This window comes from Myotis yumanensis, unplaced genomic scaffold, assembly GCF_028538775.1.
Source record: "Myotis yumanensis isolate MYYU_CA2020_CCGP unplaced genomic scaffold, mMyoYum1.0.hap1 SCAF_3, whole genome shotgun sequence".
Lineage (NCBI taxonomy): Eukaryota > Metazoa > Chordata > Mammalia > Chiroptera > Vespertilionidae > Myotis > Myotis yumanensis.
In genome coordinates this window covers 165,337,238-165,362,232 of record NW_027223754.1, presented here as the reverse complement: position 1 = coordinate 165,362,232, position 24,995 = coordinate 165,337,238, and the positions used below count along the sequence as shown (strand labels likewise).

The window sequence follows — 24,995 nt, the reverse complement described above, 5'->3', positions numbered from 1 at the left end:
AAATCTGTGAAAACATCAGTTTTTTTGTTGAAGAGGGTAGCCTTTGGGAAACTTTCCTAGTCCACACATTTGTTACTTTACATGTTTAGGTGTTCAGATCCATCTTTCAAGTTATCTATACTTTTAAAGGTTAATCTTTGGGGCTTTTTGCTCAAGGTTCCAATATTGAAAAATCTGTGAAAGACCTCCAGCGCTGCACAGTGTCTCTTGCACGATATCGAGTTGTAGTTAAAGAAGAGATGGATGCTTCCATTAAGAAAATGAAACAAGCTTTTGCTGAATTGCAGAGCTGGTAAGTTAATTTGATATCAGTAGCACAAAAATGATTATTTATAAAGATGGTCAACCATTCATCAATGCACTAGGTCAACCATTCAACTACTGCACTTCTAGTGCCTTTAATTCCTGACTCCTAACTACTTTACATAGTGGGAGAGACGTTAAAATCCCATGATAGAGTTAGTTTTCTGCTTTGTTCTGCTGCTTTTGGTGACAGTGTGGGAATGAGTGGGACAGAGAACTCATAATGCTCTAGATATGGGCCTGAAATTCATATTGTTTGAAAAGGGACAAACAATTATGCATTCTCACTTTAGGGATATATAATCAATGACATGATATTTGTGAAAAAAATAATAAAGAAGGAGAGATCTGTCTTTGTTTTCCTACCTCCTTTCATCCTTCCTAACACATCCCATTCTAATTTGTGCTCTATTATGAGTCATTGATTTGTTTTTAATTTTGTATTTTTCAAACTGTGTCTTAAAGATACTCATATTTGCGGGAGTTGAAGACTGAGTCCAGGGAGCACAGGATAAGATACTTATATCTTAAAATTTATTAATATGTACTCTGTAGGGGAAATACAGTTTGGTAGTTAAATAAGTTTGAAAATACTTTTAACAAAAATTTTACTACTGCACTTCTAGTGCCTTTAAAATGTTAATGTGCATTGTGAATCTTCAAGAGGGAAATATACTGTGCTGTTCCTCACATGTATTTGATCATAGAATCTTTTTTGGGGGGAGAAATGTATTCTAATGTTTTCTAGAATACCAACGCTGTTTTAATTATTTGGTATTAGTGTTTATTGATATTTAAACCATAATTCCTTTTTGGGAAGCATTTGCATTTTATAAAGGGACTTTTTTGAAGTTAGAAAGGACTTAAAGAACAAATTAAGTAAAATTATGGGAAGAAAGCAGCTATGTTGACATTTTGAGATAGAGGACTGTCTGCTCTGCTTATTTGTAAAACTTGCTTGAATTTCTGAAAAATGAGAGGAAGTATTCATGAATAAAGAGAACCTATGCCATTCTTCCTCCCAACCATCTGTTTTCTTGCCTGTCATGTTCCCTTAGGTCAGTGGTTCTCAACCTTCTGGCCCTTTAAATACAGTTCCTCATGTTGTGACCCAACCATAAAATTATTTTCATTGGTACTTCATAACTGTAATGTTGCTACTGTTATGAATCGTAATGTAAATATCTGATATGCAGGATGGTCTTAGGCGACCCCTGTGAAAGGGTCGTTCGACCGCCAAAGGGATTGCAACCCACAGGTTGAGAACCGCTGCCTTAGGTCATGCTCAACTGTGTCTCTATTTACAAACTTAGTCTGGTTACGTTATGCCACAGCAGACCAGAAGCAGTGGGAGTATGGGTAGCCTCAGTCCTCCTGTTCTCTGGAATTGAAGAGGAGTGAATTAACAAAGATGTAGAATAAAACCTCCAAAAAGTTCCTGACCCCTGTGTTTACCATTTGTAGATTTTAGAGTGGTTCATTCAGCCATTACAACCAAAAAGTACTTCTAGGATAGCTAATTCATATACTTGTCTATCCATGCTTTGTTCTAAATCCCAAGTTTCCCCTTTCAGGCTTTATAACTAGAAACTTAATGTCCTATCTTCTGTTTTTCTGACAAACATTTTTGCTCCAGCCTGATTACCATTGTCTCAAAAACTTAACATTCACACTTCCTCTCTACTTCCCTAGCCTAATATGTAATATGCTCTTCTATATCTTTGTACTTATCTAAATCCAACTAATTATCCCAAACTCACCTTAAATTAAGTTCTAACTTCTGGAAATTTTTCTAAGTAACTGATTTCTTCTCTTTCTGTACCTCTTCAAGGAAGTATTATGCCCTTTTCCCTGGATTATGATCATATCAGATATTGTTGGCTCATTTGGGAAAGAATAAAGTGCTAAGAGTAGGTCATCACAACTTTGCCTTGATAAGCCTCTGGTCTCCATGATTGCTTAGTTTACTGGTTACTTAGCCACAGGATCTGATTCCATTCAGAACCAGCCTGAAGCAGGAAACACAGTTCCGGGAGAGAGATTTGTGAGTTCCTGTTGACTTGGAACCCAGCCAGGGGGAGCCTCCTTCAGTAAATGACAAATGAAATGGTTTCCTACCTGGGAACTGTGTATTTAGGATTGATTAGCAGACATAGCAACCAGGTCAATTTACTTTGAGGAAAGAGATTACCTGCCCTTTCCTGCTGATATAAAACCCTTCTCTCTGGCTGATTGGGTTTTTAAACTACCTTATTTCAGTGTCCCTTATAGTTGTTACTTCAAGACATAATTGGCAGGTGAGCTAACTCCATTTGGCACCGAACCAGACCTTGGAGTTAATGTCACTTAGGAAGCCATTTTTTTTGTGTTGGTTATAGTGTAAAAGCAAAGCAAAGGGTTCTAACAAATTTCCAACAGTAAGATTACATTACTCTTGCTGGGGCGCTAGGGGAATTATACAAATAACTGCTTTCACTTTGAGGCCAAATGAAAGCTGAGACATACCTGTGGGAAGGTAAAATCAAAAGCTCTAGCATAACACTCGAAAATCTGGTTGTATTGTTGATTCAGTAATAATCATCTCTGGACTTGTTTACTTTTCTTATTATTAGTAAAATTTGTCTGACATTGTTGGAACTATTAGTTGACTTAAGTTTAAGGCTATTAAGGAGCAGGATATGGAGTGGAACATGAAGCTGGAATATACTAGTATAAACTACTTTAAGATGGTTGTCATATGTGTTGTTGAAAAATACAGGATACAACACTCAGCATGCCTTTTAAATAAAAATTTCTATTTTGTTGACATCAAAAGGTACTTTACAAAAGGAGAAAACAGGTAAGAGAAAAAGACTGTCAAGAAATTTGAGGTTATACATAAAGTCCATGTAAGTCTGTGCTTATGATTGTGAAAATGTCCTAGCTGATTCCTCATTGACCTTAGAAAAGTTACTTTTATTTGAGCTTCTCTTTTCTTCTTATATTAAAAAAATTTTTTTAATATGTATTTTTATTGATTTCAGAGAGGAAGGGAGAGTGAGAGAGAGAAACATCAATGGTGAGAGAGAATCATTGATTGGCTGCCTCCTGCACGCCCCCTACTGGGGATCGAGCCTGCAACCCGGGCATATGCCCTTGATCAGAACTGAACCCAGGACCCTTCAGTCCACAGGCTGACACTCTGTCCACTGAGCCAAACTGGCTAGGGCTCTTTTCTTCTTATGTTAAGCTACTAGGAGTATTACCAAAGGATTTTAAATCCTTAAACTTACAGTCTAGGTGGAGATGCTGGAATCATTTTATGAAACAGAGTACTTCAAAAATGTCTCAGAAAGCATAGAAATAAAGGAATGGGCTAATGTGTTATTTAAAATGTACATATCATTCTATAGTTTGTTTGTTTTTAATTTATTGATTTTTTTACAGAGAGGAAGGGAGAGGGATAGAGAGCTAGAAACATCGATGAGAGAGAAACATCGATCAGCTGCTTCCTGCATACCCCCTCCTGGGGATGTGCCTGCAACCAAGGTACATGCCCTTGACTGGAATTGAACCTGGGACCCTTCAGTCCACAGGCCAACGCTCTATCCACTGAGCCAAACCAGTTAAGGCCATTCTATAGTTTTAAATTCAGTTTTTGATGTTTAGCACATTGATACCTTATTTCTACTAGTACTTTAGCTCCATTGGTCTCTGTTCCTTTTTTTTTTTTTTTTAATATATTTTTATTGATTTCAGAGAGGAAGGGAGAGGGAGATAGAAACATCAATATGAGAGAGAATCATTGATTGGCTGCCTCCTGCATGCCTCCTACTAGGGATTGAGCCTGCAACCTGGGCATGTGCCCTTGACCAGAATTGTATCTGGGACCCTTGAGTCCACAGGCCGACGCTCTATCCACTGAGCCAAACCAGCTAAGGCTCTCCTTTACTATTAAAAGGGATTTGAGTCTAAGGTGTTATGCCAATCAATGCTTCTCTCTCATCATTGATGTTTCTGTCTCTCACTCTCCCTTCCTCTCTGAAATCAATAAAAATATATATTAAAAAATTGTAATATAAGAGGAAAAGAGAAACTCAAATAAAAGTAACTTTTCTAAGGTCAATGAGGAATCCGCTAGGACATTTTCACAATCTTAAGCACAGACTTACATGGACTTTATGTATAACCTCAAATTTCTTGACAGCTTGGGAAGAAGGCTGGAGATTGTTGTTGAAAAACCCCACTGTAAGAGAATTTAGGGACTAAGGTTTTTATTCATTAGGGAACGGGGTAGAATGAGGAGGACCGAGATTTTGACTGAGCCTATGGAAGCCTTTATAAGTATATTTTTAGTTAAAAATAAAACAGTAAGAAGGAATATTCTGCCCTAGCTGGTTTGGCTCAGTGGATAGAGTATCGGCCCGAGGACTAAAGAGTCCCAGGTTCGATTCCGGTCAAGGGGATATACCTCAATTGCAGGCTCAATTCCCGGCCCTGGTCGGTAGCGCGTGCATGTGGGAGGCAACCAATTGATGTGTCTCTCTGACATTGATGTTTCTCTTTGTCTCTTCCCATCCCTTCCACTCTCTCTAAATTAATCAACGGAAAAAATATCCTTGGGTGAGGATTAACAATAAAAGAAGGAATATTCCATCCAAATAATTTGTATTTCAGAAGACCCTGAATTACTTTTCTTAAGTCACAACTTGGAGTGACTTTTGATTCAGATATCCTTTTCAGGTCTTAGTTGTGGGAAAGGTATGACAATAAGGGAAAGGTCACTATGGAATGGAGTCAATTAGAAAAGATTTTGGAGGAAATGGATCATTATGAAGCTTTGAAAGAAGCATGGAATTTATATTGGCAGAAAGAATGAGGATAGAACATTGCACATAAGAAATATGATATAAGCAAAGGGATAGAAGGAACATGCAAGGACTTTACACAGTGTAGCTCAAGTTAAGGAACAACATATACTAGAAAGTAGTGAGGGGTGAAGTCAGAGACCAAGGTAGAATGAGAACATTTGATGAAGGAATCTGAATTTTATTTTTCTTTTTTGTAAAGGTTCCATTATTTCCTTATTTTCACTATATTTCCCATAATTATAACAATAGTTTTTTAAAAACAGAAATGAAAGTCATGTAACTCCATAACACATAATTTTCTTGGTTCCCTTGGGTCCCTTCTCTATCTGCATACATAATCTTAATAGTTATAATCATAGTGAGACTAATTTTGTAATGCTTTCTTTTCACTTAAAGGTGTCTTAGGTTCACCTCTGTATAACTGCCTATACTGTTAGTGTGTGTATGTGTTTATTTAAGAACTAGAGGCTTGGCGCATGGATTCTGCACCGGTAGGGTTCCTCGGCCTGGCCTGTGGGGATCAAGCCAAAACCGGCTCTCCAACATCCTCCAAGGGGTCCCAGATTTCAAGAGGGCGCATGCCAGGCTGAGGGACCCCATCGGTGCATGATCGGGTCCAGGGAGGGACCACAGGAGGGCTCCAGGGCATGTCTGGCCTGTCTCGCCCAGTCCTGATCAGCCAGACCTGCCGGTCAGAGCATCTGCCCCCTGGTGGTCAATGCGTGTCATAGCCACTGGTCGAATGGCCGAACGAGTGGTGGGGCACTTAGCATATTAGATTTTTATTATATAGGACTAGAGGCCCAGTGCATGAAATTCGTGCACAGAGGGGAGGGGGTCCCCTCAGCCCAGCCTGCACCCTCTCCAATCCAGGACCCCTTGGAGGATATCCGACTGCCGGTTTAGGCCCGATCCCAGGGGTCGGGCCTAAACCCGCAGTCATACATCCCTCTCATAATCCTGGACCGCTGGCTCCTAATCACTCACCTGCCTGCTTGTTTGCCCCTAACTGGGCCCCCCCCCTTGCTGGCCTGATCGCCCCTCACTGCCTCTGCATGCCGACCTGATCGCCCCTAACTGCCTCCCCTGCCAGCCTGGTCGCCCCCAACTGCCCCCCCTGTCGGCCTGGTTGCCCCTAACTGCCCCCCCTGCCGGCCTGGTCATAAGCAGCCATCTTGTGAGGTGTGAAGGTCAATTTGCATATTACCTCTTTATTATATACGATTTCTAGACAATGGATCTGGAATGTATAATCATTTATCAGAGTTAATATGAAGGCATTTTACTAAATAAATATTCTGAAAATGGGAAATCAAGATTAGTACAGAAAGTTAGAATAGTAATTGCTCTTGCCATTATTGAGCTGTTACTGTATGTCAAAAGCTTTTATGCACAATATCTCTAATGTATATAACAATATCACTTGTATTATACTCATTTTATAGATAAGAAAAGATGAATACAGAAAAAAATACTTTACCCAAAGTCATACTTGATGTGACACTTTCCCGCTGTACCATGCTTCCTTTTTCTGTCTTATCAAGTATCTGTTTGCCTTTATTCTTCAATTGCTGTCATAATTCCAGAAGAGGATTAAAAAAAAACAAATCAGTTTCAAATGAGGATCTCATCAGCTATGTGACTTAAAACTAACCAGTTTTCCTTACCAACTAGAAACTTAAACAATAAACTCCTTGGTAATCTAGATTGCTGCTGCTTCTTTTTTCCTAAATGTGTTATAAAATGTTATTGAGTCGTATGGTCTCTAGTGTTACTTTAGAATTAAGATGCTTTTGACCACTAAAAAGAGCAGAAAGAAAGGTTATTCATTGAGGGCCTGTCCCACAGAACAGCTTACGTTCACATTCTAACTTCTTAAAGAGGTACTTTAGACCCTTGAAATACGAAATCACATGTCCACATGTTTTGTAAGGGACTCCTGACAAAAGAAACCCATTAAAATTTTTCATAAGATCCAATTTTGATTTAATAAGTTAGTTTTTTCAATTCATTTTACCTAATTGTTCAGCTTTGTATGATTACCTGGCTACCTAACTGGTATTTTTTTGTTTTTGTTTTGAGCCCACATGGCCAGTAAGGCCAGTACAGGGAATATAAAGTGTTGCAAAATACATGAATCATTATTAAGTCTCTGCTAATAAAAACTACTGACAATTCTCTTTTTGGGGGGAGGTTATTTTATATGTAAAGAGAGAGTGTCTTTAGATAAATTAAGGTATTTGTATTGGCTTTGCTTGGACTTCTGATTTGCTTGGCTAATAGAATTAGAATAAATAGGTTTTAGGTTATCAGCAAATAAAATCAAGTACAAATGTTTTCTAAGAACATTATTGAATAGTTTAGACTCGCAGTGGTTCTCAACCTTCCTAATGCCGTGACCCTTTAATACAGTTCCTCATGTTGTGGTGATCCCCAACCATAAAATTATTTTCGTTGCTACTTCATAACTGTAATTTTGCTACTGTTATGAATCGTAATGTAAATATCTGATATGCAGGATGTATTTTCATTGTTCGCGATCCACAGGTTGAGAACCGCTGGTTAGAGTATCACTCTTTGAAATCATTGGCTGTGGAATTACTAGAATTGTGTTTCCATTATAACATTGTTTTGTAATGCAATGACCATAAAGAAATGATAGTTCTTTGCTACTGAAAGCAAGAGCTAGAATCAGTAAGCTATATGTTAAATATAATAATTAAAGGGCTTGCTTCATATGACAGACCCAGCATGTCATAGAGATATTAATGGTAATGCTACAAAAACAACTATTCTGAGCAACTAAATTACACAGATGCTTTAGAATAAGTTGAACAAATGTGAAGGTGATAAAAAGTTCTGGTAAGGAGAAAAGGAAATACAGAACATTCAGTGACATTCAGAACTTAATAACAGTGACTAATCATTTAAAACCATCTTTCATGATTGAAGAAAAGATATGGAAATTCTCTACACCACATAAGGCCCAGGCTTAATAATAGTGTTTTTTCAGTAGAGTCCCAGTAGTATTTAGCTGAATTTCATTAGCAGTTTCAGAATCCAGTATATCAGTTGCTTATTATGATATTTCCATTCAAGAAAGCCTTAAGAGAACAGTTGCAAGCTTAGTATCATGGATTGGAATGAGCAAGACAGGAAAGTGTGGAAGTCTGAATGAGCCTTCTTCATTCTCTTAGGGGAGGCACTGTGTGCATTTATGGCATCTAAAAACTTGCCCTGCTGAGTAGCTCAGTCGGTTAGAGCATCATCCCAATATAAAAAGGTTGCAGGTTTGATCCTTAGTCAGGGCATATACAAGAATCGCTGAATGAATCTATACTAATAAAAGAGTAATATGCTAATTAGACCAAGAGACCTTCCAGACAAAGCCAGGTGCTTGTCCAGCCTGCAAACCGCCCCCAGGCCCTCTCCCAGGCCTCCCTGCCCTCCAGCCCAGGCTGCCCCGCCTCCAGCAGAGACCCCCCCCCACCCACCCCGCCCTATCAGGGGGCTGGCCAGCCTTCAAACCGCCCCAGGCCCCTCACCCAGGCCACCTGCTTCCCAGTGGGGACCCCCACCCTGATGGGGGCATGCATGGCCTGCAAATGGCCCTCAGCCCCTCACCCAGGCTGGTCCCACCCCCAGCAGGGACCCCCCACCCTGATGGGGGCCTGGCCGCCCTGAAAACCCCTGGTGGCCCCTCACCCAGGCGGGCCCCATTCCCCAGCGGGGACCCCCTACCCCAATGGGGGCATGGCCAGCCTGCAAACCACCCCAGGCCCCTCGCCAGGCCGGCCCCATCCCCCAAGGGGACCCCCACCCTGATCTGGGACCCCCTTCAGGGCAGACCAGTTGACCCCCACCTGTGCACCTGGCCTCTATACTAATAAAAGGATAATATGCTAATTAGACCAGACATCCTTCCAGACAAAGCCATGGTGGCAGAGGCAGTTAGGGGTGATCAGACTGGCAGGGGAGAGCAGTTAGGGCAATCAGGCTGGCAGGGGAGAGCAGTTGGGGGGGGGCGGTCAGGCCGCAGGCAGGTGAGTGGTTGGGAGCTAGCAGTCCCAGATTGCAAGAGGGATGTCCAACTTCTGGTTTAGGCCCGATCCCTGCAGTCGGACATCCCCTGAGGGATCCCGGATTACAGAGGGTGCAGGCCGGGCTGAGGGACACCCCCCCATCCCATGCACGAATTTCATGCACCAGGCCTCTAGTACATAATAAGTGGGACAACAGGTTTATTTATTTCTCTTCCCCCCCCCCCCCCCAAAGCAATAAAAAAAATATTTAAAAGCTATTACCTCAAAGTACAGGTACTTTTGAATCTCTTGGCCACAGATCTGTACTGAGACCACCGTTTCACTTAGGAACAGATGGAAACTATAGCTTAACACTCTTTATTGTTAGTTGTATTATAGTAAACTATTGTTTTTAATTGTAAATAATGCCTCTTCTATTTATCCCTTTGCTTATCCTGTTTCCCACTTTTGAACTCTTCCTACCTTCTCTATTTATTTTGTAATACACATAGTTCCCCAGCATTTTATTATGAAAACTTCCAAAAAAATAGAAAAGTTAAAGGATCACTGTATTTACTCTATGTGTGTATTTTGGTGGAACTATTTGGAAGTTGCAGACGTGATATATCAGCCCTAAATGCTTTAGTATGAATGACTAAAGATATGGTTGTTCTACACAAATGAAATACACTATGTGATATATCTTTTAAAATATATATTTTTTTTATTGATTTCAGAGAGGAAGGGAGAGGGAGAGAGGGATAGAAACATCAATGATGAGAGAGAATCATTGATCAGCTGCCTCCTGCATGCCTCCTACTGGGGATCAAGCCCACACCCAAGCATGTGCCCTGACCGGGAATTGAACCGTGACCTCCTGGTTCATAGGTTGATGGTCAACCACTGAGCCACACCTGCCAAGCTCTGTGATGTACTTTTTTTAAAAAAATATATTTTATTGATTTTTTACAGAGAGGAAGGGAGAGGGAAAGAGCGTTAGAAATGTCGATGGAAGAGAAACATCGATCAGCTGCCTCCTGCACACCTCCCACTGGGGATGTGCCCGCAACCAAGGTACATGCCCTTGACCGGAATCAAACCTGGGACCTTTCAGTCCGCAGGCCGACGCTCTATCCACTGAGCCAAACCGGTTAGGGCTGTGATGTACTTTTAATAAGAAGGTTATATGTTTTGTGTCGATCTCAGGTTATCAGTTGTGATGCTCTCAGTTAGGAATGCCTAGGGGCACTCACCTGGGCCCGTACTACTGTAGCAATCCCCCAAATGAGCCAATATTGTGGCTGCACTGGCCCTTGTGGTTCTTATGACTGCAAGATACACCTCAGCAACAACATCTGGGAACTTTGAAAAAAACAGATTTACTATTTACAGGTTCTGGAGGATAGGGGCACTCCCAGGGCTACACAGCAAGGTCGCAGAAAGAGAAAGGAGGGGGTGGGAAGAGGGAACACCTAGGATTCTACCTTTATTGGGGTAAATTGTGGGGTGCCTAGGGTTTTCAGGTTCACTCTTTATTGGTGAATTTAAAAATAAGAGTGGGAATTAAAGTGCAAAAGTGAAAAGCAGGGTCATTCAAGTGGTCAGTTATCTAGGTCACCCAAGGTTTTCTAAAAGGGGAACTTCATGGGTGGGGTAACCTGGCTTTTTTACCTAGTTGTGTAGCTGGCAATGTGTTTATTAGAGATGGATGCCTTTGAAATGGACATCTCAGCAATGAAAAGCTTAATGTTAAGCAGTTACACTATATGTATTTGAACATTTATTCCTTTTTGTATTTTAAAGACTTGTGAAAAATTTAATGGAAAATTGCAAATATTCATCAATCTTTTCTCCAAGAAATTATCCCAACAGCTTTAGTCAACCAGTAGATTCCTCTGTTTAATGCTTGGGTGACATCACAGGACCTTTCAATAGATGTTATCAATAGGTGACAACATGGCCGTAACCCATTTAGCTCAGTGGATAGAGCGTCAACCTGCAGACTGAAGGGTCCCAGGTTTGATTCCGATTAAGGGCATGTACCTCGGTTGCAGGCTCGGACAACCAATCGATGTGTCTCTCTCACATCAGTGTTTCTTTCTCTTTCCCTCCTTTCCACTCTCTAAAAATCAATGGAACCCAGCTGGCATGTCTTAGTGGTTGAGCATCGACCTATGAACTAGGAGGTCAGAGTTTGATTCTAGACAGGGCACATGCCCAGGTGCAGGCTTGATCCCCAGTGTGGGACATGCAGGAGGCAGCCAATCAATGATTCTCTCTCATCATTGATGTTTCCATCTCTCTCTCCCTCTCCCTTCCTCTCTGACATCAATAAAAAATATTAAAAATCTGTATATATAGCCGAGGCCGATTTGGCTCAGTGGATAGAGCGTCGGCCTGTGGACTGAAGGGTCCCAGGTTAGATTCCGGTCAGGGGCATGTGCCTTGGTTGCTGGCACATCCCCAGTAGGAGATGTGCAGGAGGCGGCTGATCGATGTTTCTCTCCCATCGATGTTTCTAACTAACTATCTCTCTCCCTTCTTCTCTGTAAAAAATCAATAAAATATATTTTTAAAAAATCTGTATATATAAAAGGCTAATATGCTAAGTGTCTCTCCATCCGGTCACTATGATGCACACTGACCACCAAGGGGCAGACAACTCAGGAGCTGCCTTGATGCACACTGGCCATTTACAGAGAAATGGCACCGCGGACCTTGCACCCACAAAGCAACACTTGACTTCCCCCAAGTGGGACACAGGTCCTGCCACCACCCCAGAACTACAGCCCACCAAAGCAGCCAACACTGCTGAGACCCCAGGGCTCAAAATGTGGCCCACACCCAGCCCAGCCCAGAAACGGTGGCTGTGAGCGCCCGGTACTGACATCACGTAGCAACGCCCAGCTTCCTCTCCCTAGCAACAGGCCATTTAACAATAAATGGCACCATGGACCTGGTGCCCACAAAGATCACTCGGCTTCCCCCCAAGTGTGACACAGGCCCCACCACCACCCCAGAACAACAGCCCACCAAATTGCAGCCGATGCTGCTGAGACCCCATGGCGCAAAATGTGGCCCTGAAATGGTCACTGTGGGCGCCAGGTAATGATGTCATGTAGCAACACCCGGCTTCCTCTCCCTAGCAACTAGCTTCCTTGGAGTTTCTTCAGCCCAGGAACACGACTTGCTTTATAGCCAGATGCAAACATTTTACACTTTAACCAAATGTCTGTGAAGCATTTTCCCGTGCCTCATCTCATTTGATCCTCACAGGAGTCCTGGACTAGGTAGATAGGAGACTTGGTAGAATCCTATTTTCTTTTTATTAGCCTGAAAATGGAGATTTAGAAAGTTTAGAAACTTGACCTGACTGAAAAGAAGTAAGAAATGGTGGACCTTGAAAATGATTTCAGGTTTACTCACTGTGCAGAATATAGTCAAACACTGCCGCAGTTAAATATTTTACCCTTTGTTCTCCCTGCATGACCTATAATAATAATCTGCTTCATGTTGATATTTACTGCTGTGTTGCTGTCAATTACCTGAAAGAGAAGTTGAGGTGCTTCACTGGGCTGGAAAAAGTTTAGCTAAATCAGAAAGCAGGTCTAATTAAGCAAGTTTATTCTATCTACACTAATAAAAGAGAAAGATGCAAATTAACCATCACTCTGCCACTCTGCTACACCCACAAGCCATGCCCACCAGCCAATCAGGAGCGAGTATGCAAATTAACCCAACTAAGATGGCGGCGACCATGGAGCTGGAGTGAGCAGGAGGCTTGGGTTGCCCCCGGTGATGGAGGAAGCCAAGCTTCCCACCTGCCCTGGTCGGCCCTGGGCTCCGCTCAAGGTTACAAAGTTTCAATTATAGAAGATAAATAAATCCCAGATACCTGCTTCCAGCCCGCCCTGGCCTCAGCTCAAGGAGGTGCTGAAAAAAAGAAAAAGAAAAAAGGAGAGGCTGGGAGCTTGAGTCGGCGGGGGGAGGGGGGGGGCTTGGCCAGCCTGCAAACAGCCATCAGCCCCTCACCCAGGCTGGCCAGGCACCCCAGGGGGGCCCTCACCCTGATCCGGGACACCCTTCAGGGCAAACCAGCTGGCCCCCACCCTTGCACCAGGCCTCTATCCTATATACTAAAAGGGTAATATGCAAATTGACCCTAACAGCAGAACAACTGGGAATGACTGGTCACTGTGACACACACTGACCACCAGGGGGCAGACGCTCAATGCAGGAGCTGCCCCCTGGTTGTCAGTGCGCTCCCACAGGGGGGAGCTCTGCTCAGCCACAAGCCAGGCTGACAGCTGCCAGCACAGCGGTGGTGACGGGAGCCTCTCCCGTCTCCTCAGCAGCGCTAAGGATGTCCAACTGCAGCTTAGGCCTGCTCCCCGCTAGCAAGTGGACATCCCCTGAGGGCTCCCGGGCTGCCAGAGGGATGTCTGACTGCCAGCTTAGGCCCGATCTCCTGGGGAGTGGGCCTAAGCCAGCAGGTGGACATTCCCTGAGGGGATGAGGGACCCCCCGAGTGCACAAATTTTTGTGCACCAGGCCTCTAGTATATATATAAAAGGCTAAATTGACTCGCACATGCACGATACATATAAAGCTCTTGGTGCCAATTGCACGCATGTGTTTCAATCTGTCATTGTCCATCGTGAATTTGGTTGACAGTTCTAGTATAGAGAAAGGGCGAATAGCAATATTAAAATATTTCTTCTAATTAATTTCCTTTCAATGTGCATGAATTCGTGCACCAGGCCTCTAATAAGTAAATAAAAATCAGTAGAAAAATATCCTCGGGTGGGAGTTAAAATAAAAAAAAGATGGCAACGTGGAAAAAAAATAGAAGTACTTATTCCTTGTCAACATTTTTTGACATAAAAATGCAAACTAATACTTTTAATCCTCACCTGTGGATATGTTTATTGATTCAAGAGAGAGAGAAACATTGATTGGTTGCCTCTTGTATGAGCCCCAATTGGAGACTGAACCCGCAACCTAGGTATGTGCCCTGACTGGGAATCAAACCCGTGACTTTTTGGTGTACAGGATGATACTCTAACCAACTGAGCCACCAGGCCAGGGCTAGAATTTTTTTTTAAATGTTTTTATTAATTTTTAAAGAGAGAGGAAGAAGGAAGAGGGATAGAGAGATAGAAACATTGATGAGAGAGTAACAGCATCATCCTGCCTCTTGAATGTCCCCTACTGGGGATTGAGCCTGCAATCCCAGCATGTGCCCTGACCAGAATTGAACCAGTAACCTCTTGGTTCATGGGTCGATGGCCAACCACTAAGCTACACCAGCCGGGTTAAACTAATTTTTTTAATGGAGTGCTTGTATGGTTGTCCATATGCTGCCCTATAAAGTTTTTATGATTGGCAATGAGTCAATAAAGCAACAAAGTTTATTTAAGTGGATGCTTTTTCTCAGGGGGAAATAAAAGTACCATTGCAACATACTAGCTCATAAATGCCACAAAACAGTCTGATTGTGATAGTGCAGATTATTTTTTTTCCTTGCTAAAAGCAAGGTCATGTGACAGTCTTCTTTTTTTAAAAATATATTTTATTGATTTTTTACAGAGAGAAAGGGAGAAGGATAGAGAGTTAGAAACATCGATGAGAGAGAAACATCGATCAGCTGCCTCCTGCACACTCCCCACTGGGGATGTGCCCGCAACCAAGGTACATGCCCTTGACTGGAATCGAACCTGGGACCCTTGAGTCCGAAGGCCAATGCTCTATCCGCTGAGCCAAACTGGTTAGGGCAACTTTTCTTAATCAAGATTATTATGAGCCCTAGCCAGTTTGGCTCAGAGGATAGAGTGTCGGCCTGCAAACTGAAGGGTACCCGGTTCGATTCTGGTCAAAGGCACATGCCCGGGTTGTGGGCTCGATACCCAGTAGGGGGCATGCAGGAGGCAATCAATGATTTTCTCTCATCATTGATGTTTCCCTCCCTCTCACTTCCTCTCTGAAATAAACAAAATAATGTATTTTTTAAAGATTATTATGAATGTTATTAACATAACTACATCACAAAAGCTAACTTGTTTTCTGAAATCTTTTTTTTCCCCTAATATATTTTTATTGATTTCAGAGAGGAAGGGAGAGGGAGAGAGAGATAGAAACATTGATGAAAGAGAATCATAGTCGGACTGGCTGCCTCTTGCACACCCCCAGTTGGGAATTGAGCCTACAACCCGGGCATGTGCCCTTGACTGGAATTGAACTGTGGACCCTTCTGTCCCAGGCCAACACTCTATCTTCTGAGCCAAACTGGCTAGGGTGTTTGCTGAAGTCTTTTAATAAATAGTTTACAAGCTTTGTCAGAGATAAATTTGTCATTTGGTGGACATGGTGTCTGCATCTTATGGTGATTTAGTGACAGAAGAGAAGTAATGTTAAACTCCAGGCCCGGCAGCTCCTGTCTCAGTTGTGCTTTTGTTTTGCCTTTTAGGTATTCCAAATGCTGCTAGAGTTCTTGGAGCAAAATATTGCCAAGGTTTGGGAAATGCTTTCCTAACAAAGTATTGCTACCCCACAATAGTTATATCTTTTCTCCAGTCTGGTGCTTTTGGATTAATATGCCAACCACATTTGTTCCATTACAAGTCTATTTATTAACATCATGCATATGATTATCAAACCTGTGTTCTCTGGCACATCACTATAAAGGATTTTGCTCTTTGAGGAAAAGTCCCTGCCTTATACTTTTTTGTATATTTCATACTGTAGTCTCCTTATTAACTACTTTGTGCTAACATAACTACATGCTGAGCTAAATTGAATTAGTGTGCGTGTGTGATTGGTTTTACAACAAGAAACAAGAGTAGAACTTTTATTGATCCTTTCATTCCCATTCATAAGGAGAAATCATTCTGATTTCCAAATTTGAAGAAAGTTGGAACATTTCATGGTTGTGTAGATATTAAAATTTTTAGTATTTTTTCCCCACCACTAAGCAAAATTGATATGGTAAAGGAATACTAGGACAGCCTATTTACTATCTGAGCTCTTCTATAAGGACATAGAAAAGCTATACATGCCAATTACATTTGCAATGGAGAAAGTGCTAATTGTCCATTTAATGTTCTTTTTCTGTAAAAAGACTACCAGAAAACTTAATTCCATATTTCCTGGATTACTAGTAAATGTTTACCAGAAACCTGCACACATGTGACTACCCTTCATTCTAAAGATTAAAGTGCCAGTAGAGACGAGTGCAGCTGTGGCAAAATGTTGAAGGTTTACAAATCCTAATCACGAATAAATTCACCATGTCTACGCAGGGACACTGCCTGGTAAACGCATTAGAACCAAAGCTGTCCAACTTCGTGGACCAAAATATGTGAGCACATATATGGAAATATGTAATTTCCATAAGGACTTTTTGCTTTTAGCACAATTTACCAAGAAATGTTTGATAGCTTGCTACTGCCATCTACTGGTGTGCTGTGATACATAGAAATAAAAGGGAATTAATTCTGTTTATTAGAATCCTTAAAATATTCTTTATTGAGGGTAACACAATTTCCTTATGGTTCATACAGTATTTACTTTGTAGTATGCTTTTAGTGAACAAACTCTGTAAGTCTTTCTCCACTATTACAATGTACAGTTTCTCTCTTTCGAATTTCTGATCAAACCTTTTTTCCCCCTTTGTCATCCGTTCTTAGTTTAATGGACCGAGAAGTGGCATTGCTGGCTGAAATGGACAAAGTGAAAGCTGAAGCAAGTAAGATTGATCTTTAATTAAAGCCATTACCAGTTAGTAGTCCTTCTTCTCAACCCCTATAGCTAAAGCTCAATAAATGTCAACACAATAGTTTATATATTTAATTAAACAATTTTGAGCAGTTGTACTGCATTAATGTATGAATTTTTTTCAGGCAAAACAACTTTACAAGAGCCTGTTTTTAAAATATCTCCAAACTTTAATATTTTGGATATAGAATTAAATGTGTAAGAGACTTCATCATGGTGTCATCTTCCACCACAGCATCAATTTAGGAAAGTAAAGTCTCCTGAAGGTGCCTGGAGTATTATTTTATTCTATTTTTCTCCAGTGATTGAAGATTTCCTTTGGCACAATCAGAGGAGACTTGCACGTTGCCTACAATTTAGTGTATACATTCATGTTGTTAGCTATCTCAGAACTTTTTTTTCTCAGTTTATAGAACAGTCTTTACTCAGTGTCTAATCATTTGGGTAGAGGAAAATCGATGGATTGAGGGTTCAAGATACCTTGACTAGGGTTCCTTGAAAGCTTATAAAATAGATTCTGGAGGAATAGAGTCTAACTTGGGTAATTTGTGGGGTTTTATTCAGAAGAATCAGATACCTGTTTTTGGTAATTTCTATAAGTATAAGTTAAAAATAATACAGCTGTATGAAAGTCAACTGCAGCTTATACAGTGGCATTACTTTGGGGCTTTTCAGCAGCAGGTTTTACTTTCATGCATCAAATGCCAAATTTGTAATTAAGAAGGTTGTTTCTTACCCTGGCCAGTTGCTCAATGGTTAGAGTTTGGCCCATGGACCAAAGGGTTATGAGTTTGATTCCTGGTCAAGGGCATGTATGTACTTCGGTTGCAGGCTCCCTAGCCCCGGTAGGGGCACATGCATGAAGCATCCAGTCAATGTGTCTCTCTCATATTGATGTTTCTCTCTGTCTCTCTCCTCCCTCCCTTCCACTCTCTCTAGAAATCAATGGAAAAATATCCTTGGATGAGAATAAAAAATAAATAAAAATAATGTTTTGTTTTTTTAATATATTTTTATTGATTTCAGAGAGGAAGGGAGAGGAAGTGAGAGTTAGAAACTATCAATGATGAGAGAGAATCATTGATTAGCTGCCTCCTACACACCCCCCACTGGGGATTGAGGCCAAAACCCAGGTATGTGCCCTAACCAGGAATCAAACCGTGACCACCTGGTTCATAGGTCGACACGCAACCACTGAGCCATGCCTGTTGGGCAAAGGTTGTTTGTTTTAACCTGCTTTTAAACTGGTAAGAATGGAAATGGGTTAAGATGATGACTCACAATTAAATCATTTGTGTCAATGGTCATGGACCAGAGGAGGCAACTTTGAAGTACTGAGGTGAATTTAATTTTTATCCATTTTAACCTGAAAAGTTCAATATATAGCAGAGATGTTACCCACTATTTTTCAGAGGTAAGATTTCATTTAAATTGAGTGATATATCCTGAAATTTCTAAATGTGACAGTTTTAGTCCATTCATAAGCCTGTGTTCTTTTTTTAAGATGAAGGTTCAGATAACATAAATCTAGTAAGAACACATAGTCCTTACTATTTGAAATAGAGAGGCTAATAGAATTAATCCCCACCGCCCAGCTTCAACCAGTTATCAATTCATGAATCTTATTTTATCAAATTCAGAGCTATAGTTTTACTGAACTTCATTAATTTTATATCTGTGTCTCCTTTCTCCCATGCTAAAAATCCTGGTCCTCAGTGACACTAATGTAATTACTCATTTACCAATACTAAGGTGCTGCTTTTTAAAAATACACTATATAGTTTTATTAATTTATATGTTCATAGTACTTTACAATTCAGAGGTTTTTTACTGATATATCATCTTCATGTAAACTTCATGAGATAGGGTTTCCTTTTCCTTTTTCCATTTCATAAATGTAAAAACTAGTTATTTGGAAAAAATGTGACTTGTTCAAAGTCATATAATTAGGTTCTCTGAGTTAATCTGATATGTGTAGAAATCTTTACTCAACATGTTTTCTCCATTTTAGAATCCTAGAATCTGGAGCTGAGAAAAAGTGAATTTGATACAAATAGCAAGTTTTTATCTTGAGAGCCATACCAATAGATCATTTGTAGCTGTTGGTCCTTGGTGTTTGTAGGCATGTTTCTACTTTATTAGGAAAGTATGTCCTTATAGATTAACCTGACATGGGTATGGGCAACCTGTGGGTGGCATATATGTGGCAAGCAGGTTAAGAAAACTTGCTAAAGTGGTTCAGCCTGCTGTAATACCTGATGTACCTCTTTGAAAATTCTATTTTTTTAAGATAAATTTGGCTAATTCTCAATAGATTACAGGATTCTGTGTATAACAGTTGGTAATTGAGTTTGATTACGTGTTAACAGAGTGGCCTAAATAAATGTGAGTTTATTTTTCTCTCGTGAAATGAAAGGTGATCTAGGGTTGAAGGGAATCTCCAAAATGACATGGGAGACCCAGCCTTCTCTATCCTTCTACCCCAGTGGTTCTCAACCTTCCTAATGCCGTGACCCTTTAATACAGTTCTTCATGTTGTGGTGACCCCCAACCATAAAATTATTTTTGTTGCTACTTCATAACTGTAATTTTGCTACTGTTATGAATCGTAATGTAAATATCTGATATGCAGGATGTATTTTCATTGTTACAAATTGAACATAATTAAAGCATAGTGATTAATCACAAAAACAGTATGTAATTATATATGTGTTTTCTGATGGTCTTAGGCGACCCCTGTGAAAGGGTCGTTCGACCCCCAAAGGGGTTGCGACCCACAGGTTGTGAACCGCTGTTCTACCCAGACATTCTTAGTGTGTTTATGGTCAAAGAGGCTCCAGTCAAGAAAGGGCAAAATGTTACATGCTGCCTAAGACTCCTTTAAAGAGCTTTCCTGTGAACCTCGCCCTGTGAGTTCTGCTTAGATCTCAGTGGCCAGACTGTATCACATGACTGTCTTGTCTGTAGCAGGGTCAGGAAATATAGAATTTTGCCTAAATAGTTTCATACCCAACAAGATTGGACTTCTGGCAGGAAGAACAGGAGAATGAATATGCAGTCATTAACAGTCTTTGCTATAGTCCATCCTCCAATATCTCTCTTTTTCCCCAAATGAGAATACACTCACCTCGTCAATGGCATCACCTCCAAAGCATCATCTAGTTTTAGTATACTCAGCTGAAAGTTCAGGACTTCTGGGGAATTTCAGATCTTTTAACAGGTCTGGATATGGCACACTGCTGTGTGGAGCCCCATAAACTAAAACAAAAATTAAATGCCCCCTCCTCCAATATTATACTGATAGAGAAATAATTATAGTAAAAATTATAGTAAAAATTCCCATTTGGAAAAGCAGTAATCAAATCTTACTGGACAGGAATAGCAGAGTCCCTGCCCTGGTGGAAGAGAAATTTCCTTGGTTTATCTAGCAGCCCCGGGTTCTGCTTTATAGGAGGATTTTTTTTGCCCGTGCCCTCTGTTGGCTCTGTTCTCTACTCTGAGAGGTTTTTAGTTTGTTTGTTGTCCTTCTCAGTCATATTTGAGTTACACATCTGGGAGCATGCTAAACATGTTTCTTAACAGGCTGTAAACAACCTAAATATCCATCATTAGGGAAACTTGATAAATTATTATGGTATATCCATATATCAGACTACTAAGTGGCTGTTAAACAGTGAGGGAGATCCAATGTATTAATAGGAATTGAACCTCACGATATATTAAATAAAAATAGCTAAGGTAGCCCTAGCCAGTTTGACTCAGTGGATAGAACATCAGCCTGCGGACTGAAGAGTCCCCGGTTCAGTTCCGGTCAAAGGCACATGCCTGGGTTGTGGGCTCGATCCCCATTAGGGAGCATGCAGGAGGCAGCCAATCAATGACTCTCTCTCCTCATTGATATTTCTATCTCTCCCTCCCTTCCTTTCTGAAATCAATTTTAAAAAATATATATTTTATTGATTTTTTTACAGAGAGGAAGGGAGAGGGATAGAGAGTTAGAAACATCGATGAGAGAGAAACATCGATCAGCTGCCTCCTGCACACTCCCCACTGGGGATGTGCCCACAACCAAGGTACATGTTCTTGACCAGAATCGAACCTGGGACCCTTCAGTCCGCAGGCTGACGCTCTATCCACTGAGCCAAACCAGTTAGGGCTGAAATCAATTTTTAAAAATATCTTTAAAAAGTAGTTTTCCATTAACTATTTTTAAAAAAATAGCTAAGGTAATGGGAGGACCATGTATATGATACACTCGCATGAGTGAGGAGAAGAAAAAAGTAAGAGAGGTATGTGTTATATATGCATAGAATATATTTGGAAGTATACATAAGAAATAAACTGGTTTCCTCTGAGGAGGGGACCACAAAGTCAGAAGTAGGAGAGACACTTTAACTTTTCATTTCATGCTCTTTATTCTAGGTGTCTTTTTTAGCATGTGTGCATATTCTTTTTTAACTTATATGATTCTTTTAAAAGTTTCTTAAGTTGATTTTAGAGAGAGAGGAAGGGAGAGGAAGAGAAACATCAATGTGAGAACAAAACATCGAAAGGCTGCCTCCTTTCTGACCCCCACCTGGGATTGAACCCACAACCTGGGAATGTGCCCTGACTGAGAACTGAACTGGCAACCTTTCAGTGCATGGGACAACGCCCAACCAACTGAGCCACACCAGCCAGGGCGTTAACTTATATTTCTTGATAAAAAATGTATTTTCCTGGGAAGAGGAAAAAGAGAAATGACAAATGATTTATGTGTCTTTTATTTCATGAAGTCTTTACCTGTAACTGCCTTTAGAGTCCTTCAAGAAGGTGGAAACTGGACCTTTGGCTCTTCAAATACATACAGCAAGGCCTATATTTCCAGTTCTTTATCCTATTGAGCCAAAACATAGAGTTATACTCATTTTTCCTCTACAGTGGAAATTTTGCTCAGCCGACAAAAGAAAGCTGAACTTCTAAAGAAGATGACTGATGTGGCTGTTCGAATGTCAGAAGAGCAGTTGGTTGAGCTCAGAGCTGATATCAAGGTAAAACTTCCTTCTTCTTTCTGCCTTTCTTCTTGCCCTCCGGGACTAAAGTAGCAAATCTCCATAATTCATGGCCATATCTAATATATTGAACCCATGGTCTTTCCTTTCAAAACCTGGCCCTCTTCCAGGTTCCCTTTCTCTGTAGTGATACTGTCATCTATCCAGTTTTCTAAGCTGGAAACTTTGGGAAACTTCTCCTTTCCAGCGTGAAATCTATCAGCAGACCCTGTCCATTTGAATTCCTACTGAATCTCAGATCTGACCTTTTCTCTTCATCTCCACCACCACTGTCATGATCAAGTAACTATTATCTCTTGCTTGGACTGCTGTAATAGCCTCATAACTGATTCTATTCTATTCTCCCTCTCCATCCCTCCAAATCTGTTCCTCACACTGCAGTAACCTGCTTCAAATTTTCCATTTCGTTTATTATTTGTTTTGAAACATTGATGTGAGAGAGACACATGAATTGGTTGCCTCCTGAACATGCTCCAACTGGGGCCTGGGATCAAACCTGCAACCCAGATGCATGCCCTTGACCGGGAATTGAACCCTGTGACCCTTCAGTGCATGGGGCAAAGCTCTAACCATTGAGCCATGGACCAGGGCTCCATTGCTTTAGGATAAAGACTATAATCCTTAGCTCAGCCTGTAGGACTCTGTGCAGTTGGCTCTGCCAGCATCATCCTTTCACACCATGCCCCCTTGTTCTCATTTCCAGCCATATTAACTTTTCCTTTCTGCAGACACATCCTGCTCCTTCCTGCCGGAGGACTACTGCACATGCCGTTCATCTATCCAAAATACTCTTCCCTCCCTGCCACTCCCAGCACACAGTCACTTCTCATCCTTCCTGATTTTCTTCCTATTTTGTGCCTTCATTGCAGTTATATTCCATGTACATTTGATTAATCTGTTATTCTCACTAGCTGGTGAACTTTACAATGGCAAAACTGCTGTCTCTCCAGCCTAGCATAGTACCTTGGCACATAATAGGTATTCAATAAATTTATGTATGTATATATGTATGTATGTCTGTATTTTGTTCATCCCCACCTGAGGATATTTTTCCCATTGCTTTTTCAGAGAGACTAGAAGAGAGAGAGAGGCAGGGAGGGAGGGAGAGAAGGAGAAAGAGAGAGAGAAACATCAGTGTGAGAGAGACACATCGATTGGTTGCCTCCTGCATGCACCCCGACAGGGGGAGGGGCAGGGAGTGAACCCAAGACTCAGGATGTGTCCTTGACTGGAAATCAAATCTGCAACCCTTTGGTGCGCAGGCTGGTGCTCTAACCACTGAGCACACTGCCCAGGGCTATTATTAAATATGTTTTATTATTGATTTTAGAGAGAAAAGAAGGGAGAGAGAGAGATAGAAACATTGATGAGAGAGAAACATCAATAAGCTGCCTCCTACACAGCCCCCACCGGGGATCAAGTCCACAACCTGTGCATGTGTCCTGACTGGGACTTGAACCTGTGACTTCTTGATGCATGGATCAACATTCAACCACTGAGTCACACCAGTTGGACAGTGTTCAGTAAATATTTAAATGGTTGGTCGATTCTGATTTTATAGAGAAAAATGAGCAATTTGAGATGTTAATTATAATCTGTAAAGATTATTTGTGTTTAACACTCATATTTTTTTAAATTTTTAAATTTTATTTTTCAGTTATAGTTGACATGCAATATTATTTTATTTTAGTTTTAGGTGTATAACATAGTGGCTAACAATCATATAATTTACAAGATGATCTCTCCCCCCCCCCCCCCCCCCCCCATTTCAAGTACCCACGTGGCATTATACATAGTATGACAATATTATTGACTATATTTTCTATGCTGTACTTTACGTCCCCATGGCTGTTTGGGGACTACCAATATGTACTCCTTAATCCCTTCACCTTTTTCATCTATAACCCCAACCCCTCTCTCCTCTCCCCTCTGCACTCTGGCAACCATCAGTTTGTTCTCTGTATCTATGAATCTGTTTCTGTTTTTGTTTTTGTTTTTGGTTCATTTTATTCTTTAGATTCCACATGAAAGTGAAATCAGATGATACTTGTCTTTCTCTGTCTGACTTCTTTCACTTAGCATAATACCCTCTAGATCAGTGATGGCGAACCTATGACACGCGAACTCATTTTTTTGGTTGATTTTTCTTTGTTAAATGGCATTTAAGTATATAAAATAAATATCAAAAATATAAGTCTTTGTTTTACTATGGTTGCAAATATCAAAAAATTTCTATATGTGACACGGCACCAGAGTTAAGTTAGGGTTTTTCAAAATGCTGACACGCCGAGCTCAAAAGGTTCGCCATCACTGCTCTAGATCCATCCATTCTGTTGCAAATGGCAAGATTTCCTTCTTTTTTATGGTTGAGTAAATTCCATTTTGTGTATGTACCACAACTTTTTTTTTTTTAACCCTCACTGGAGAATATTTTTTCCATTGATTTTTAGAGAAAATAGAAGTGGGGGAGGTGGGGGAAAGAAAGAGAAACATTGACACGAGAGAGACACATCAGTTGGTTGGCTCCCACATGAGTCCAGACGGGGGTCGGGAATCGAACCTGCAACCCTTTGGTCTGAGGGCCAATGCTCTAACCACTGAGCAACCGGCCAGGGTTACCACAACTTTTTTATCCACTCCTCTTTTGCTGGGCATTTGGGTTGCTTCCATGTCTTAGCTATTGTAAATAACACTGCAGTGAACATAGGATTGCATAAATCTTTTTGAATTCATGTTTTGGGTTTCTTTGGATATATACCCAGAAGTGGAATCACTAGGTCATAAGGTAATTGCATTATAACTTTTTGAGGAGCTTCCACAGTTTTGTTTTGTTTTTAATCCTCACCTGAGGATATTTTTCCATTGATTTTTAGAGAGAGTGGAAGGAAGTGGGGGGGAGAGAGGGACAGAGAGAGAGAGACATCAATGTGAGAGAGACATATCGATTGGTTGCCTCCTGCACGCACCAATGGGGGCCAGGGGTCAAGCCTGCAACC

At 41.0% G+C, this 24,995-nt stretch overlaps 1 protein-coding gene across 4 annotated transcripts in view; it reads left to right on the top strand.

Moving 5' to 3' along the window:
- The window catches only part of SPATS2 (spermatogenesis associated serine rich 2), a 124,743-nt gene that overhangs the window by 88,351 nt on the left and 11,397 nt on the right, over nucleotides 1–24,995 (top strand). For all 4 annotated transcript variants that reach the window (XM_070410302.1, XM_070410303.1, XM_070410304.1 and 1 more), the window contains 3 exons: nucleotides 157–292; nucleotides 16,861–16,919; nucleotides 21,869–21,978. In XM_070410302.1, coding sequence (XP_070266403.1) covers nucleotides 157–292; nucleotides 16,861–16,919; nucleotides 21,869–21,978 — 305 coding nt within the window. The remainder of the gene's footprint in view (nucleotides 1–156; nucleotides 293–16,860; nucleotides 16,920–21,868; nucleotides 21,979–24,995) is intronic.